Source organism: Haplochromis burtoni, unplaced genomic scaffold (genome assembly GCF_018398535.1).
Source record: "Haplochromis burtoni strain Fernald_Lab_line unplaced genomic scaffold, NCSU_Asbu1 Contig_258, whole genome shotgun sequence".
Classification (NCBI taxonomy): domain Eukaryota; kingdom Metazoa; phylum Chordata; class Actinopteri; order Cichliformes; family Cichlidae; genus Haplochromis; species Haplochromis burtoni.
The window spans coordinates 340,308-357,715 of record NW_024582619.1 but is presented as its reverse complement, the minus strand read 5'-3'; the positions used below and the strand labels follow the sequence as shown (position 1 = coordinate 357,715).

Genomic DNA, 17,408 nt, shown 5'->3' with positions numbered 1-17,408 from the left:
TACCTCTGGTGCAAATTACTGACCTCTGTCATCATTTTAGGTGGGGGAACTTGCACAATCGGTGGCTGACTAAATACTTTTTTGCCCCACTGTATACATCACTTCTAGATTTACATCGCAACTATTATCTGTAGATTTGAATCAAAACATTTTAAATTTACCAATCGATTTAGATCTTCACTAGTTTTGGATCATTTTATTTAATTTTTCAAAACAATTTCTTTCAGTTTCAGTCTTTCCATGTGTTGTCCATGAATCTGAGCTGTGCTCATATGAAGCAGAGTCTAATCACTTCCTACATGCCATCCTGTCACAGTGAGTGTAACCTATAATATACTACCTCATTGTTACTTACAATATGACCTATTTACGGAGCCCATAGAACATATTTGTCTGATTCGTGTGTGTGTGTGTGTGTTCATGTGCACACTCTTACAGTAAAGGTGAATCCTCCTTCGAAGCCAGAAGTCAACGTCACCTCTGTTTCCTGGTTGTCCGAAGACCCCAAACATGAAATGATCAGTTCATACGAAAGTGAAGTGCAGTGGAAGCAGCAGGATCAGTCATGGAGTGTAAGTTTAGATTTTGTATCACAATGTGAATGAGTTTGGGTATGAAGTCGAGATCCTGAAAGTGCACGTTTAAATAGTGTGTACACACGATCCTTGCCCTGTGTTTGTGTGAATTCATAGCAAGAGTAAATAAAGTGATATAAAAATCTTTCTGTCTGTCAGGATCCCCCCTTTCAGAAAAAAGGTGACATTCAGTGCGAGAATGAGTGCAGGGCAGAGCTGGACCCAGACAAACTGATACAAGGCGAGAAGTACGAGGTACGAGTTCGTGTGCGGTCTGTTAAACCTCGACCCGAGGGAGCCTGGAGTGACTGGAGCCCCACTGCATCATGGGAGTCACCAGTAGGAAAAAGAAAACCACCATCAGGTACTTTTTTTTGCCAAAAAGAAACTCTGCAGAGTTCTCTTTTACATTCAGTCCTGCCTTCTCTCATTTTTCTAAGCTAACGTGATCGGCTCTGTCTTCTGTTTCAGTACAACAAGGACACACATTTTATAAGAGCAACTAAAGCCCACAGAAATTCTGTATTTGTTATACCTGATGAAGTCAGTACAGTCAGTACCATTGTTATTCTCTGTTTATGTAAATGACATGCAGCTCCAAGATAGGAAAGTGAAAATGTGAAAATATGCTGATGATATGGCTATTGTTGGTCTTCTATAGGAACTCGAGCCCTAATGGTTTTGCTCAGGGATGCAGGTTGAAAGAAGGGTGTAAATTTCATTATTTCCTTATTAAAAATGAAAAAGCTTGTCTTGAATTACCCAATCCTCATGACCGGCTTCACTTTCTGATCAGTCTGTGAGAGTCATTAATATCTTTAAGTATCTGGAAACACATTTTAAGGACAAGATTTATTTTTTTTATGCTCATTCCATTTACAGGAAAGCTAATTGGAGAATATTTTGTTATTTTGTAACATGATTGTTAGAACTACCAGAACAATTACTGGTCGATAGCAGCCTTGATTGGAATCTAGTATCTTCAAGCTGTCTTAAGGAAAGCCTGGTCTATTGTTACTGACCCCAAACACCCTCTTCACTCTGATTTTGAATTAATGCTGTCAGGATGACGTTACAAGATGCCTCTAGCTAGCAAAAATGTCTATAAGAGATCCTTTGTGTCAAAAGCATTTAATATTTTTAAAAAATCCATCATATACTGTGAAGTATTTCTATAGGTATATTGGAGTTTTATTTATGCTTAGGTTTGAATGCGGTCTGATTCCTACCAATATTTTTATTATGATTTTATTGCCTGGTTGATTTTTGACTTGGTGAACCAAAGACAATTTTCCATTAGTGTGGACGATAAAGTTATTTTATTCTGTTTTTGTTTTTTTTGTATTTTTCAGATGTTCCTAGACTTGTTGTGTGCATAATTACAGCAGGTGTTGTAGTGTTAATGGCAGTCATTCTCTGCACAACTAAAAAACACTGGTAAGCAAACTTTTCCAAAAATATTCTGGTATGATGTATTAAAAACAAAAAGATTCTTTTTGACAGCTTCGGTTTTGATTGTAATTTTGTTGCCTCAGGGTTTATGTAGTAAAGACAATGAAAGGTCAGCCCGTACCAGACCCAGGAAAATCCTCCCTGCAGAATGTACATTTTAAGGTAAGCATACAGGCTCTAGATGCGTCCTCTTTACTCTCTACTGTTAAATCATGTAATCAGGTTACAGTTTACAGTTTAAAATGAAAAACAATCGAAGCTGCCATTTCAGGGCAGTAAAAAATAACATTTGTGTACTATCATGGTGAACATGTTTGCAGTAAATGTACATGACACAGCATTTATTTTGAGCTGTGTGTCAGCCACATATGACTGTAAGTTGATGTGGCAGGCCGTGGCTTGCGGTGCTGTGCAGGGAGGGCAGACGCACCTGCATGGCATCTGCAATCATGGCCCGCCTACTTAAATACTGTAGTGGGTCCTGCGTGTGCACAGCAACCATAAAGTATTAATAAAGAATGATTAAAATACCACTGGGTCAGCCGTGGTCGTTTACAGTCGAATACTGAATCTTCTTTAGTTTTCAGTTCAAATACTCTGTCATAACCATCTACAAATAAAAATGAGATAACTGCAGCTCATAAACAGACACAGCATGCAACATAAAAAGAGAATTACTGAAAGTTGTGCTGCAGACAAACAAAATTGATCACCGATCCATTCATCTTTTTAATCCTTTTCTTGAAGTGCAGACTGAATATCTAGTATATTTCAAACGTTTCTAATCTCTTCTGTTCTGTGACTTTCTCTCCTCCAGAGTGGGTTCTCCAGTGAATACTTTCACTCCTTCTTGAAACCAGTGGAAATGATCAATGTAGAATTAATCTCACCTGTGGATGCTGCTGTGGCCTACAAGCCAGATGAGAAGATGGTGTTGAACAAAGGCAGCTATGACTCCACCAGCTCCAGCTTCACTAACCCAAGTTACTCTGAGCTTTGTAGCCCTCCTCCTATTTCCTCACTCACTGCTGGGAATCTGAAGCCCTGTGCGGTTGACACGCCTTATGGTCCTGTTGGTACTCAGGGTGAAGGAAAAAGCGCAGAACAGGAAAGTGATGAAGCGAGAGAGAAAGAAAAGGAGACGTTAATGCTGCTGCTCAAAGGCAGCAGTAACAGTGAGCCAGTGCAGGTGATTTCAGACTACGAGAAAACTGAGAGGCTCGACAATGATCGATTTAGGCTCCAGAGTCTAGATTCAGGCATGTGCAGTTGTGCAGAGGTCAGTGAAGAGAGCATGGAGGCAGATAGCATCAATATGACTGATAGCCATGATGAAGAACCTGAGGCTGAGGAAGAGAAGGAGGGAGGGAATGAACAAAAAGCAGATTTTCAGAGGCTGTTTGGAAGCAGCGGAGGTGTGTTTGGCAAGTCTATCCAGGTTTGTTCTGATTATGAGCGAGTGGAGAAACAGCAGGCTGACAGCCCGGAGCTTCCCAGCTTGGATTCAGGTGTTAGCAGTGGGGGAGAGGAGCAGCTGAGTCAGGATGAGGGCATGGAGGATGCTGATAAGTCCACTGAATCTACACGCTTCCTGTTTCCACCTCATCCTTCCAGTGCTTTACCATGCTCCCTGCTCTCTTTTCCACAACTGCCTCTGAACTTGCCTGGGCCACGACTGAGTCCAGCTTTGCAGCTCCAGCCAGGTCACATGACACAGGGGTTTGCTCTGATGTCAACAAGCAGGTCGGTGGAGCCCTCTGGTGATGGATATATGCCAGTGAAACAGGAGGACGGCTGAGAACAGACAGCAGGCTCAACTAGCAGGACAACATAGCATGTAGCACTTGGAGGAGTCATCACAGTCACTCAGTTCTCAGGAAAATGTAACATCACATAATTCTTTCTCTTCTGCTCAGTTTTCAGCAACTTTGACAGTTTCATGAATGTATTTTACTTTTGTTTTTTATATATTTATATAAATATTTATGCCTGCTCAGAAGCTCATACTGTCACCCCAGAATAAAATAATGTGACTCTTTCTACAATGTAAAGGCTGCCCTCTCTGCCATCATACTAGCTGACCTGACTGACTCTAAACTGCGTAAATCTGTGTAAACTGTGGTAAACTTCCCTACATGGACTAAAGTTTTTGGCCACATACATATTGAGCAATTTAAATCCATACCATGAAGCTTCCAGTGCACATTTTTTATCCTGATGTCAGTGGCAGAGGAGGTTTGGAGCTGTGCAGAGCAGAGATGGGCAGTAACGCGCAATCCGATTACTTTTTTCAAGTAACGAGTAAAGTAAGGGATTACTGTTGCAAAAACGGTAATTTGATTACCGTTACTTTCCCGTAGGAACGCTGCGTTACTGCGTTACTAAAACCGTGATTTTTTTTGCGAGAATGTCTCATGACAGTAACGTAAGCAAGTGCGACGTTCGTGACAGCAGCTGTGTGCAGATCAACAATGGATAATATATCGAGTGCAGGAGAGAGTATGAGCGTGCAGCGTTTAAAGCGTGGAAGTACTGACCTTACTTTAAGTTTGATTCCATAAAAAGTGACAAAAACCTGCCCCAGGGTAAACCTCCGCCTACGCCACTCCTGCTTTACAGGTGAAAATAGAGCAAAAGGGCCGCTGAGTCTTTGATTTTATTTATTTTCTGCTGTGTTTCACTTGCATCTATTTGAAAGACTGAGTGTAAAAACAAAAAATATTTTATGTTATGTGCTGGAATGTGCAGAAAATAGGTTTAAATATTAAACAAATTTCTTCCAGTCAGAGAATGTTGCATATAATTAAATTTTTGCTTGATGCATAAGTTAAAAGATTAAAACTAATAAAACAAGTTTTAAAGAGACTTTTCCATTTGATTACATTTTGTATGATGGATTATGTAGAAAAAGTAGAATTGGGCTGAAAGATCTATCGCTTTATCACCTATTCAGGTTGTAAATCGTGTTTTTAAAAAGTAACTAAGTAACTAAGTAATTAATTACTTTTGAAAATAAGTAATCAGTAAAGTAACGGGATTACTTTTGGGGGGAAGTAATCAGTAATTAGTTACTGATTACTTTTTTCAAGTAACTTGACCAACACTGGTGCAGAGCCTTGGTGGCTTTTATCTCAGCTTATGTTGTCTGACATAGTATTACGGTACCACACTGTGAGAGCAGTGAACTGTTCAGACCCATTCTTTCACAAATACTTGCAAAGGCAGACTGCATGGATGCTTAACTTTATACACCTGTAGTCATGGAACTGAAACACCTGAATTCATTGAGTCAGAGGTGTGGCCCAATACTTTTGGCCATATAGCAGCGTATTTAACAATGTTGGATTGCTTGTTTGTAACAGACTAACTTGGTAACTTTATTGCAGGAAACATATCCGGTCGTTAAGTGATGACGTGACGAATCCTACTTCCGGGCCTAAAGTAGTCTGCGTTTAATATGGCTTTTGTGTTGTTAACATGTTTAATGTTTTGTATTTTCTTCTATTTAATCTCAAAAAGCTCCTAAAACAGTCAGTGATCACTGTTGACCTCCCTCGGCTTTTATTACCGCTAATCTACAGCCCAGCCCATGCAGCAGTATATGAATGACTAACCTCATATTGTGGATGGATTATCTCAGTTGTTCTCCTGGCTGAAGTTTGGTCCTTTTACAGCATCCTGCCATGCGATTACATTTGTTCCTGACCACCGAGAACACTCACGTTAACTTTTATCGAGTGGAAAAAAGTTAGCTTGTTTATATTATGCTAACATAGCTGTGTCGCTAGCGGTCACGTAGCACATCATTATATACCAGCTAGCCAAACTTCAGTAACCCTACAAATCGTCACTGCTGTTTAGTTTTCTGTCTTCATTTATGTTGGAAGTGATAACAGAGCTGTACGTTTTAATTTGTTTCCAAAACCCCGCAGTCAGGACATGCTATATTGTATCTAGATAGAAGCTAGTGAGCTAACTTCCTGCTAACTTCTAACTCCGTTAAATATCATAAATTTGATTTTATTTATTCTTGTGTGGCAGCTATTTACTGACTTTAAGAAGTTATTTGAAATTATGTCATTTCATGAATAACAGTTATTTTCCATGAAAACTAAAAATAGTTAAAATCTCAATAAAAATTAACGAGAAATACATGCAATTTTGCAGTTTTTTGGCTCAACATGTCGTTTTGAGGTTAGGGGTGCCATTGGGTCATGGTTAGGTTTTTGGGTAAGGGTTAGGGTTAGGCATTGATTTCTGATGGTTGGTTAAGGGGCATTATGTCAATTCAGTGTCCTCACTAAGATGTGAAAACGAACATGTGTGTGTCTGTGTGAAGTTTTGATGTGAATCTGAAAAACACAATTTTGAAAACACTGGAAAGACCTGAAGACACTTTTTCCTTTTCTTTCTATGCAAACAAAAATGCCCACTGAGGCTTTTCAGTGTGAAATTTTGTTTGTATAGAAAATACCTGTGCCATTTGTCTCTGTTGCCATCTACTGGTGAACATCACCTTAACACTACATCAGGTGAGATTTTCACTCTGCACAGCAACACAAAACTCTTTTAACAACACAAACAAACAACAAAATTAATACATTTTAAAATGATGTAGACAGCTCAAGATAATGTTAACAAAGACTCAGTGAAAACTGAAGTTTATCTTAATCCTTAAAATATGCAAGGAATCACAGTTGCTTATGTCCAGCATCACTCTGTTATTATAAAATTTATCTAAAACATGGCCAGTTTAATGTCTTAAACTGAAATCACATTTTGATCAACTTAAAATCCAGCTGATTTTTTACCCAAAGAGTTAGATGTGACATATAAAAAGTGGGCAGGACAAGGCTTAAAGGTATACTGTACATTTTATGATAAGGGAACTCTTAGGGACTTCCAGTCAATAAAAGATCAATGCCAGTTAAGCAATAGTGATTTTTTTAGGTTTCTCCAAATCCAGCATCATCTACATAACTTTATACCCAAGAGAATAGATCTTTTCTCTCTTCCTGTTCTGAATATATTTGTTAAGGCATACTATGCAGATCCTGGTCTCAAAGTGATTTCTAGACTGTACAAGTGTTTACAGGAAGTTAAGAATATGAATACAATTTACATCAAACAGAAATGGGAAAGGGAAACAAATATGGTAATTTCAAATGACACTTGGTATCAGCAATGTGCTCTGTTATACGGCATTTTGAGTCTGGCTGCCCGAAAGACTAAATGGCTCGGTGTAAAAATTCCATCACTAAATGACATGAAGTTGTGTATCGGTTGTTTAAAATGGAAAAAATTACATTCTCTAACAGATTTCAATATGACACATTTGTTGAAATTTGGGACACATGGAAACATTACATTTAGTCAAGGCGTTCCGAATTTGTATGAACCTCCATATTCCAGTATCTTATATTTTTGAATTGTTATGTACATATGTTAACTAGTAGGTACATCCCTTGCTTTTTGTGTTTGTTTGTTTATTCTTGTTGTACATGTTGTGTTTTATGTTCCCTATTTTAAAAAATGTATATTTAACAAAAGGTCGACATACTGAAAAGTGACTTTCACACTCTTTAGAATTGTGCCTGTAACTCTGTTTTTGCCTTATGTTTCAATAAATTGCTGCACATATTAAAAATAATAATAATTTAAAAAAAAAACAACTAAAACTGAGTCAGCACCAAAAAAACCTCGTACCTTTTAAGAATTTGTCCATAAACAGTAGCATTGCTCTTGAAATACCGGGGCTAAATCCAGACCTGAAATCTATGGAATTTTCAGTCAATACAGTATACTATTATTGTATTTAATAGTAAAATTTATGTAAAATGTCAAACATTATATGCTACCTAAAGGTTGAAGTCACAGAATGATACTGAAATAAACAATCAATGCAATTTGAGTTTGTTGTTTGTTGCTAAAGTAAAACTTTTGATGAAGCTCTGGTGATAGAGCCTGTGCCTTTATTGTGCCATAATGTCTCCTTTTAAACTGTCCTCTTGCTCGTCTTTAGGATGCTATACCTTCTTCACCTTTCCTGTTCCTTTCACTAAACTGCTCACTCTTGTTCTCCCTGCTCTCACTTCCTGTTCTGTTTAGTCAGCATGTGTCAAAGAAACCCCCCAAAACTATCATTTTTTGATATGATTATTAGATATTTAACATGTTATTTATCAACTTATTTTATGCACTGAATCAATGAATTATTAAACAAATACCACACTGTAGAAAATCAAATTATTAATGCACTAAGCCAGTGGTCCCCAACCCCCGGGCCTTGGACCGGTACCGGTCCGTGAGTCGTTTGGTACCGGGCCGCGAGAGTTGAGGCTCAGGTGTGAAATGTATGGTTTTCAGGGTTTTTAGCGTTATTTTGTTATCGTTTTTATTGTTAACTCTGTTTTCCTGGGTCTTTTCACATGTGAAGCAATTTCCTGCCACAACAGCTAAATGGTCCTCAAAGAAAATACTGAATGCCTGCACAGTACAGGCCAGTATTTAATGCAGCCACAGATCTACATCAGTCAGCATTCTGCTCTTTCCACCTCAGTCATGTCACTTTCTCATGTGAGTGACTTCTTCAGTCTCAGCTGACTGCAGGTTTCCACAATCTCATAAACAGTACATTTGCACAATGACTGACACAAACAATGTGCTGTGAGGTCAGTTTCATGACCATTAATATGCAAATTGTCATGACCATTGATCAATGGCCATTCGCAGAGAGTTGGGAAATGGCTGCAATCACAGCATTGTAAGATGGTAAAAGATGCACCGTTAGGCTATCTGGCTAAGTGGATGGGACAACACAGAAGAGCTAACTCATCAGGCAGTTTATTTATGCCTACAGGCATGATGAAGACATGCTGGACAGGGAGGAGCACTAGTTTGAGTGCAGAGTCAAAGAGGCCATTTACGTGAAAAGGGAAAGACCATCTCTGAATCAAGGAGGGGGCCTAAGGGAATCATAATGGGCATGGTTTTTTGTCTGACTGGTATTCTTGGTCTTCTTGAAGCTTTGTTTGATTTCATGAAGCTGTCTTGAACATGTCTACATGCCTAAATGCTTTGTATTGCGGACTCACAATTGGTTAATTTGATATTTGCATTATTGAGCAGTTGAACAGGTATACCTAATAAAGTGGCTGCTGAATGTATGTAATATGACTTTGCTGGACCATACAGTAGTCGATGCTATGCTGTCAGGTTGTATATATTTTCTTTGTCTTGTTTCTGATCTGTATGTTTTCACGAGTATTATTTTGCTTTTCTCCATTTCAGCAATTTTTCACATAAATCTGTCTGGATCCTTTTTACAGAGTTTTGCAGAAATCTTTGCAAAATCAGTGAGGTTTTGTAAAGGTAAAGTAAAGAACAATTTAATGTCCAAGTCTTAAAAAGGTGGTGAAAGATTGTTATTCATTAATCACAGAGTTGAAGTGATTGACTGACTGGCACATATGACAAATGTGAAAAACGTTTTGATTATTGTCCTGTCTTTAGTACAGGTGAGTCTGTGTCATAAAACTATTTTGAGAACTACATGAAGTGCAGTGAGAATAACATTCCTGCTGTGAACATCGTGCCTAATTGATTGAGACAACCTGTAAAGCCAGGGCGTGAATTACAGCGGATCCTGGCATGACATTAGCACTCTTCATTCTCATACCTGAGAAAAGGTTTGCAGTTTTTCTCAGTTGCTTTGGTGCAATTCTCACATCTGTAGCCGCTTTCTCAAAACAATGATCATTAGTGGGAAAGAGTGATGAGAAGAATGTTCCAGCTCTGAGATTTCCACCAAAGTGACTAAAAAACAACAAAACAAACTGTGTTACAAATATGAAATTTTGTCTTACTGGTTCAACTGTATTACAGTAACATAAAAGACAGTTATCCTGCTTAACATACTTGAAAAGGCACACATAGAGACCTCTGTATAAGCAGTTACTAATGAGATTCCCCCTAATGTATATCCCAGTTTAGAAAAACTTAAGCAAAAGCGGAAGTTGTCTTTCTGTTCACAGAATAACATTTATGCGTTCAATTTCATTAGAAAAAGAAAAAAAGAATCTAAGTATTCTTTTAATATTTCTTGTTACGAGTGGCGGGTGTTGTTATGCTAAAAACATTTTCCAGTCCAACAACAGAAGTGAATGAAAAACGGAGAATTAATACCATGACGTGACGTTTCAGTCACAGTCATGCCTAACCTGTTTGGATTGTGGGATGAGCATTCATTTAGTGGAGCAGCCAGCCAAAGTGCAGCATCCTGTAGTGACACAGAGACAAGAGACAACGTTACACAATGCCACAGGTAAGAAATTCAAATGGAATTTTAATGAAGTTCAGATGACTCAGAACAACTTTTACTCAAAATGCCATTCATATTGTTTTAGTCAAAATAGCCTACCTATCTGGAATTTGTTCCAAAATATTATTTGGCAGAATTATAAAATATTTTTTTAAAAATCAGGTTTTGGCAGTTAATTTGGTCATTTTGTGCTGAAGAATGAAGCTCTGTCCAGCTCTCAGTCTCCGCAAACCTCACAGTAAACTGTTATCTTTAGAACGGCTTTCTAGTATTTTCTATATCACCATGTTGCTGCAAGGCTTTTCAAATGTCAGTTTTTGTGCTTGCTTTGTAAACTGCAAACTTTATGCAACTCACCTTGAGTCACATAGTCAAGAAAAACATCGTCTTCACTGCTTAATACCAAGCATACGTAGGGAGGGGTCATTACAGTGTGAGCATGTAAATGTCTTAAATATGTTGCTTGCTTGTGCTTGTTTTTCATGTCTTTTTTTAGTGATTTCTTCTGAAACTTTATTTAGATGTTACATTTACGTTACATTGACATACATATATTCATATATACAAGCATCGTGCACTTGATTACGCCGAAGATGATTGGAGTCAATAATAAAGGAGTTATTAAGTAATAATGTAGTCAGAACAAATCATTGGAATTCCTATTGCATACAACTGCTTCCCATATTTACTGTATGGGTACCATCATTGCCAACATTATATTCCCTTAGAAATGCTTGTATGTTTGAATGCATTTTTAGTATGTCTTCAGTTTTGTTACTTTCTTAGTCAAAGGCTGACTTTGGAACAATGCCACTGATAGATAAACTGATAAACAGCCATTATCAAATTTTACTCGGAGCAAAAGTGAAACCAGTCAACAATCGGTGTGTCAGCTGCAGAGATGTCATCAGCTTTGTTTAGCGGACCTGAGATCTTGAGACAAATTCCATTGTAAAAATGTATAGATCACAAGATTTGACTCAACATTGTAATGTGAACATGCACTTATGGTCTCTAAGAATAGAGGGGGGGGCAGTGAAACTGTAGATGCATTTTTTGATAAACTTACATAACTCTTTTTGTAACATAGTGGGACCACCTTCAATTATGTTCCTTCTTTTGTACAGCCAAAGCATCCCCTTCCCCTGCCAAGGAAACAAATCTCACTTCTTGATGAGCCAGAAAAAAGTGCTCCCCTGTCTCCCACGAAATCTGGAGAGGTTTGGGTTCAGTCGCCTACACTCTCAGAAGTTTAAGCAGTGGCTATATATAAACATATATGGTTTAATTCTAATAGTTTTTAATTATTTGGTGATTTTTTTCTCTATTTTAAACTCAGGACATCTGCTCGAGTCCACCACCAGTGTCACCAAAGAAGTGGACTGTTAAAAAGAGTCCAGAAGGAAATGGAGTTTTTGTGGAAAAAATAAAGGTACCGCTGGTCTATATCTAATGTTTTTTTTTCTGTCCACATCTACTCACACAATGAATGCTTTTAATGTGTCACAGAAATGTAGTTTATCTGAAAGCAGTTGAATTGCAGCAGTACAAAGGTCAGACATGTGCATTCAAAGAATCTGAAACTGGTGTGTCTGATCAAACTCTCTGTCATGTGAGATAACATATGAAGTATGTGCACAGTTCAAACAGGATTACCATGTTCAAGGTTGATCTAATGAACATGGATTGTTTCTCTTTTTCTAAGATGCTGGATCAGTGTTTTAAGGATAAAGGTGAACCCCCTCCACTGCCTCCTAAACCCCATCGACTGCAGCTTGATGATGAAAATGAAGCCCTGGTAATTACTTAAAATAAACACAGCATTAAATTGATATCAAGTGATTGTTTTGTCATGTTGTAGTCACTTTAAATCATCTCTCTTTAATTAGGATGCTGAGAGTCTGTCAAACTCCTACAAAGAGTCAACACGTGAGTAAAAATATCCAGCTTGAAAAGATTTCAATTGGATGTTGTTTTTTGTGGTATCCTGTTGTTGCTGAACTGTAGTGTCATTTGCTTCTAGCCTGGAAAACTCTGTCCAGTGAGCTCCAACTTGGTAGAGTACCAGAAAAAGTGTAAGTTTTTCCTCCATGCTTTTACATGTGGGAACAGTAGTTATAGTTAAAATGATTGTTTGTTGGCACTAAGTTTGTCTTTGGATTAATTTCATCTTCAATCAATTCAATGCAGCTTAATTCAATTCAGTGACATGCAGACACACCACACAAATGTGAGCATCTTCCTCTCTTCAGACATCGTTGTACTTCAGTCTTTAACAAAGAGTCGACAGACTGACAGTACTGTCATGAACCTACTCGTGCACTCCTTTGGCTACAGCACTTCTTTTATACCATACAGCTGATTGGCTGATTGCACGTGTTTAAGTTCAGGCCTAACTTTAGTTCCCAGCCATTCACACAGCCTTTTTGCTTAAAGAACATCTTTGCATGCTACACTGGCTCTCGCTGCCCAAAGCTGAGGAGGAAAGCAGTTTTCAAGACCACAAAATTTCACAAAACATTTGGAAGAAAGAAAGAAAAAGAACAATGCAAGTGAAAGTGAAGGCATGCAGAGATGCCGGAAGGGGCTCGTTCTCTGTGACCTTTTTGTTCATGAACATACACAACTAGGGCAGGGCTGGCAACTCCCATATCTCTCATGATAATAATTAAATATGAATGCCTTTTTGTTATGCATTAGTTTCACTTTCTTAAATTAATTAAACAAGTTAAACAGGAATAACTTCCATAAACATGGAAGGGCACAAAAGAACATTTTATTTTATTTGACATTGGTGACTAAGGCAAATAAAACAGTTTTTTGTGTGTGTTTTTATTTTTACTAAATGAGATTCATTAGAATGATGTGGCTAAAGACATCTGAGGTTAGTTGTTGATTTGAGCTGTTTGGAGGAGTCTTTCCTGTACTTTCATTACATGTCTCCTGCTTCAAATGATTAACGACACGCAGATTCAAACTGATTTCAAATAGTGTCCTGAGTAAAAAAAATAAATAAATAGTGTCCAGGGTGCTGCTTTCCATCTGGTCCAAATACTTCTGTAGAGAAAAGAACCGAAACAAAAGCAGACTTTTAATACAAAACAACTCTTAATAGTTTGAAACACATAAAACTAACTGCTTAAGAAAAGATATACTCACAGCAGGCAGTCATGACACACGTGTTTCACCAAATAATCTACCACAAACAAAATTAAAGAAGCAGCTCGTGAAGCAAATGAAGACTTACACTGTAAATTAAAGTGCAGTTTTCCAGTTATCCGTGATAAATGCAGTGCTTTTCCTAATTTAAGAAAAGTCCGAGAATCACCAAAGTTATTACAGTCTGTTATCTGCGGATCATGAATAAGTGTGTTTAAAATGCAATTGGTTTTGTCGATATTACAGGTGAATTAATAAAGTTTTTATAACACATTCTAGGGTCATAGAAGTTAAAGCCGAACATCTTCATAAAGCTTTCAATTCTTACATCTCGACGACATCTGGGTGTCAAGGCGGGCTGAAAGAAAAAATAGACGAGCTTGGCTCCATCGCTGACAACTTAGATAAGGTGGCGTGGATATAGTTATGGATATATGTACATCTGTGTCCATGGGTTCCCTTTTTAATCATTTTCTTTTTCAGGTATCAAAGGGGACAAAAATCGCTGGCATCACAGGAGGCGCTACAACTGTAGCAGGAGGTGTGGCAGCAGCTGCTGGGGTGATCCTGTCCCCGTTCACGCTGGGAGCCTCGCTGGCGCTAACTGCTGTCGGGGTCGGCGTGGCTGCAGCCGGCGGTGTTACTGGTGCATCAGCAGCCATCGCAAATAAGGTGACGGTCTTTAAGGCACTTGGTTAAAACATCTTTGTTCATGGTTTTTGTAGGTTGATAGGTTTTCCTAAATTTTTAGGAGAAAATACATTTTTCAAATCTATTCTGACTCACTTTTGTTTTTGTTCTTTTGTTAATTTGGAGTTCCAGGACTTCAATCTAAAATGCTGAATGTCTTCTTTTACAATATAAAGTCTCTCAAGATCAAAAGCCCTGTTTTTATGTTATCACAATTTTTAAAAAGGGTACTAACTGGAAACTACCCACACTAGTTATCTGAATTTCTGGTATTGAACTGATTGTGAAGCATGTTTTTCCAGGTGAACTGCAACCAGGACCAGAAGAAAATTGAGAAGGTCTTTACCGACTACGAGTCCCTCAGTAAGGGCATTCAGGAGAAACTTGCTTATGTCATTGAGGGCATAGAGCAGCTGAGGCAGCATGGTGTCATCATGCTCGAGAGGACCAAGGTGAAGTCAGAGAGGGCCTCCAAGTTGTTGGAGTTCTTTGGTCTAGGAGGGCCATGTGCCAAGGTCTTGGAGGCAAACTCCAAACCGTCTGGGATGATAGAAGGCTTCGCCCTCGGCATGGATATGTACTTCACCAAAGGAAAAGATGGAACCAAGGTGAAGAAGGGCTTTGAGTCAAAGTTGGCAAAGAAACTCCGCTCCTTGGCGGTGGATCTCCAGGAACGACTGGATGAGTTCATCAAAATCAAAGAACTGTTTGAAAAGTATTGTTAGGAGGGTATTTTTCTCCACTTGAATATCTTTTGTTTTGGGGTTGTCTTTTAATGTTAATTTTCAGTTTTTACAAAAGTTTATTGATCGGTGTATATATATTACTTCTTTGGCAACAGGTTTGAAAACAGAACAAAACTTTTAGTGCAACTTTAGGAATTGTAACTTCAAGCAGTTTCTTTTAAATGGCATGTGGTTATTAATGCTGTATAAAACTGAGATTGTGTTAACCTCCCTTACTTTAGCCAATTTTTCCTGTTAAGATTATTTCTAAAACTAATCTAATCAGATTTTGTCGATTCACACCTTAAGCTAGGTGTTAAACAGAATGCCATGACATTTTTAAAAATGACTTCTAAATAAACTACTTAAAGACCGACACTATCCACCAGGGGGCAGTGTAATTCTTTTTTCTGTTTTTTATTTCACCTGATACTGAGTACAGTTTTAAAATACATAGACTTTTGTCATTCCTAGCTTGACTTTATATGTCATGAGTGGTTGTTAACCGTAAGCTTAAAATGAAACATTTTAAATGTTACTTCTCCATAAACTTACTCAGGCCCCAGACCTGACTGTGTGTCATACAAACCATATCACAATTACAGAAATGCAGTCAAACTTTTTCTCAGTGTTTATTCAAATAGTTCTGCCTATCATTCAACCTATTTATGCTATAAACCCTTTTACATTTTCACACTATCATAAGGTGTGGACACCTTGGGTTGTGAAAAAAAGTTTGAATGACCTAAAAAAAAAATTAGGGTTTGGGTCCAAATTAATGTGTGGCTTCAAGTGTGGTCTTCTGCTGCTGTAGCCCAACTGCTTCAAGGTAAGATTTGTTGTGCTCTTCTGCATGGTTTGTTTATAATCGCTGGTTATTTGTGTTACTGTTGCTTTCCTATCAGCTCTGGTGATTCTTCTCTGGTCTCTGACATCAACAAGGCATTTTCACCCTGAGAACTGCTGCTCTCTGGATATTTCTCTTTTTTTGGACCAGTAGTTTTTGACACATTCAGACCAAAAACCATGCCTATTATACCTTACTTCTTGATGCTCTGTTTGAACTTCATGAGGCTGTCTTGAACATGTCTATATGCCGGAATGATTTGAATTACGGACTCATGATTGGTTAATTTGGTATTTGCATTATTGAGCAGCTGAACAGGTATACCTAATAAAGTGGCTGCTGAATGTATGTAGTGTGACTTACAGTAGTCGGTGCTATGCTCTCAGGTTGTATATATTTTCTTTGTCTGTTTTCTGATCTGTATGTTTTCACGAGTATTATTTTGCTTTTCTCCATTTCAGCAATTTTTCACATAAGTCCATCACATTAACTTTTCTGTCTGGATCCTTTTTACTCTGCATTATCCCTGCATTTTTTGCAGAAACCTTTGCAAAGTCAGTAAGGTTTTGATAAAAGTAAAAAACAATTTCATGTCTAAGTCTTTAAAAGGTGGTGAAAGAAAATTGTTATTTATTCATCACAGTATTCCTAAAGTGTTCCTTTAAATGATTTCCTTTAATATTTCTTGCGACAAGTGGCAGGTGTTGTTATCCTAAAAACAACATTTTCCAGTCCAACAACAGAATGAATGAAAAAAGGTGAATGGATACCATGCCGTGACGTTTCAGTCACAGTCATGCAATCTGTTTGGTTTGTGTGATGAGCATTCATTTAGTGGATCAACCAGCCAAAGTGCAGCATCCTGTAGTTACACAGAGACAGCAGGCACTGTTACACAATGCCACAGGTAAGAAATTTAAATAGAATTTTATTTAAGTTCAGACGACAACAACTTTTACTCAAACTGCCATGCATATTGTTTTGGTCAAAATATCCTACCTATCTGGAATTTGTTCCAACATATTTCAAAAGAACTGCAAAGGTTTTGTTGCCAGAATCATTAAAAAATTTGAATTAGATTAGATTTGCACACAAAGCAAAAGTGAAATCAGTCCACAATGGGCGTGTTAGCTGCAGAGATGTAAGCAGCCTTGTTTGGCGGGCTTGACCAGGTAGATTAACAGTTTGGTTGTCTGGAATTTCAGCTCTGTAAGCTGACTCTGAATTGAAATATAATGTGTTCAGATTTGTAGTTCCTTAGAAATCTTGAAGCAAATTTCACTGTAAAAATGTATAGATCACTAGATTTGACTCAATGTTGTATCATGAACATGCCTCATGGTCTCTAAAAGTAGGTTCATTGAAATTGTAGACCACAGTTCTACTTTGATAAACTTATTCTGTGTTACATAACTATCTTTGTCACATTGTTGGCAGCACCTTCAATTATGCTCCCTCTTTTCTCCAGCCAAAGCTTCCGACTCCCTCGCCACGTCCGACTCCCCTGCCAAGAAAACAAATCTTCCTTCAAATGAGTCCTAAGACTGATGAGCCAGAAAAAAGTGCTCCCCTGTCTCCCACGAAATCTGGAGAGGTTTGGGTTCAGTCGCCTACACTCTCAGAAGTTTAAGCAGTGGCTA

General features: G+C 38.0%; 2 protein-coding genes across 4 annotated transcripts in view; both read left to right on the top strand.

The window, feature by feature from the left end:
* Window positions 1-4,351, top strand: part of LOC102312150 (interleukin-2 receptor subunit beta) — an 18,102-nt gene extending 13,751 nt beyond the window's left edge. For both annotated transcript variants that reach the window (XM_014339127.2, XM_042227401.1), the window contains exons 5-10: window positions 228-315; window positions 439-572; window positions 735-939; window positions 1,928-2,012; window positions 2,111-2,189; window positions 2,845-4,351. In XM_014339127.2, coding sequence (XP_014194613.2) covers window positions 228-315; window positions 439-572; window positions 735-939; window positions 1,928-2,012; window positions 2,111-2,189; window positions 2,845-3,825 — 1,572 coding nt within the window. In that variant the 3' untranslated portion in view covers window positions 3,826-4,351. The remainder of the gene's footprint in view (window positions 1-227; window positions 316-438; window positions 573-734; window positions 940-1,927; window positions 2,013-2,110; window positions 2,190-2,844) is intronic.
* A 5,837-nt stretch (window positions 4,352-10,188) lies between these two features.
* LOC102306546 (apolipoprotein L3) overlaps window positions 10,189-17,408 on the top strand; it is an 11,901-nt gene continuing 4,681 nt past the window's right edge. Inside the window, exons 1-9 of one of the 2 annotated variants that reach the window (XM_005939439.2) lie at window positions 10,189-10,350; window positions 11,475-11,567; window positions 11,687-11,779; window positions 12,053-12,145; window positions 12,237-12,276; window positions 12,371-12,422; window positions 13,786-13,915; window positions 13,990-14,178; window positions 14,499-15,292. In XM_005939439.2, coding sequence (XP_005939501.1) covers window positions 10,342-10,350; window positions 11,475-11,567; window positions 11,687-11,779; window positions 12,053-12,145; window positions 12,237-12,276; window positions 12,371-12,422; window positions 13,786-13,915; window positions 13,990-14,178; window positions 14,499-14,921 — 1,122 coding nt within the window. In that variant the 5' untranslated portion in view covers window positions 10,189-10,341 and the 3' untranslated portion in view covers window positions 14,922-15,292. Of the gene's footprint in view, window positions 10,351-11,474; window positions 11,568-11,686; window positions 11,780-12,052; window positions 12,146-12,236; window positions 12,277-12,370; window positions 12,423-13,785; window positions 13,916-13,989; window positions 14,179-14,498; window positions 15,293-17,408 lie in introns of those variants that run through there. The other variant, XM_005939438.3, reaches the window with a different exon arrangement.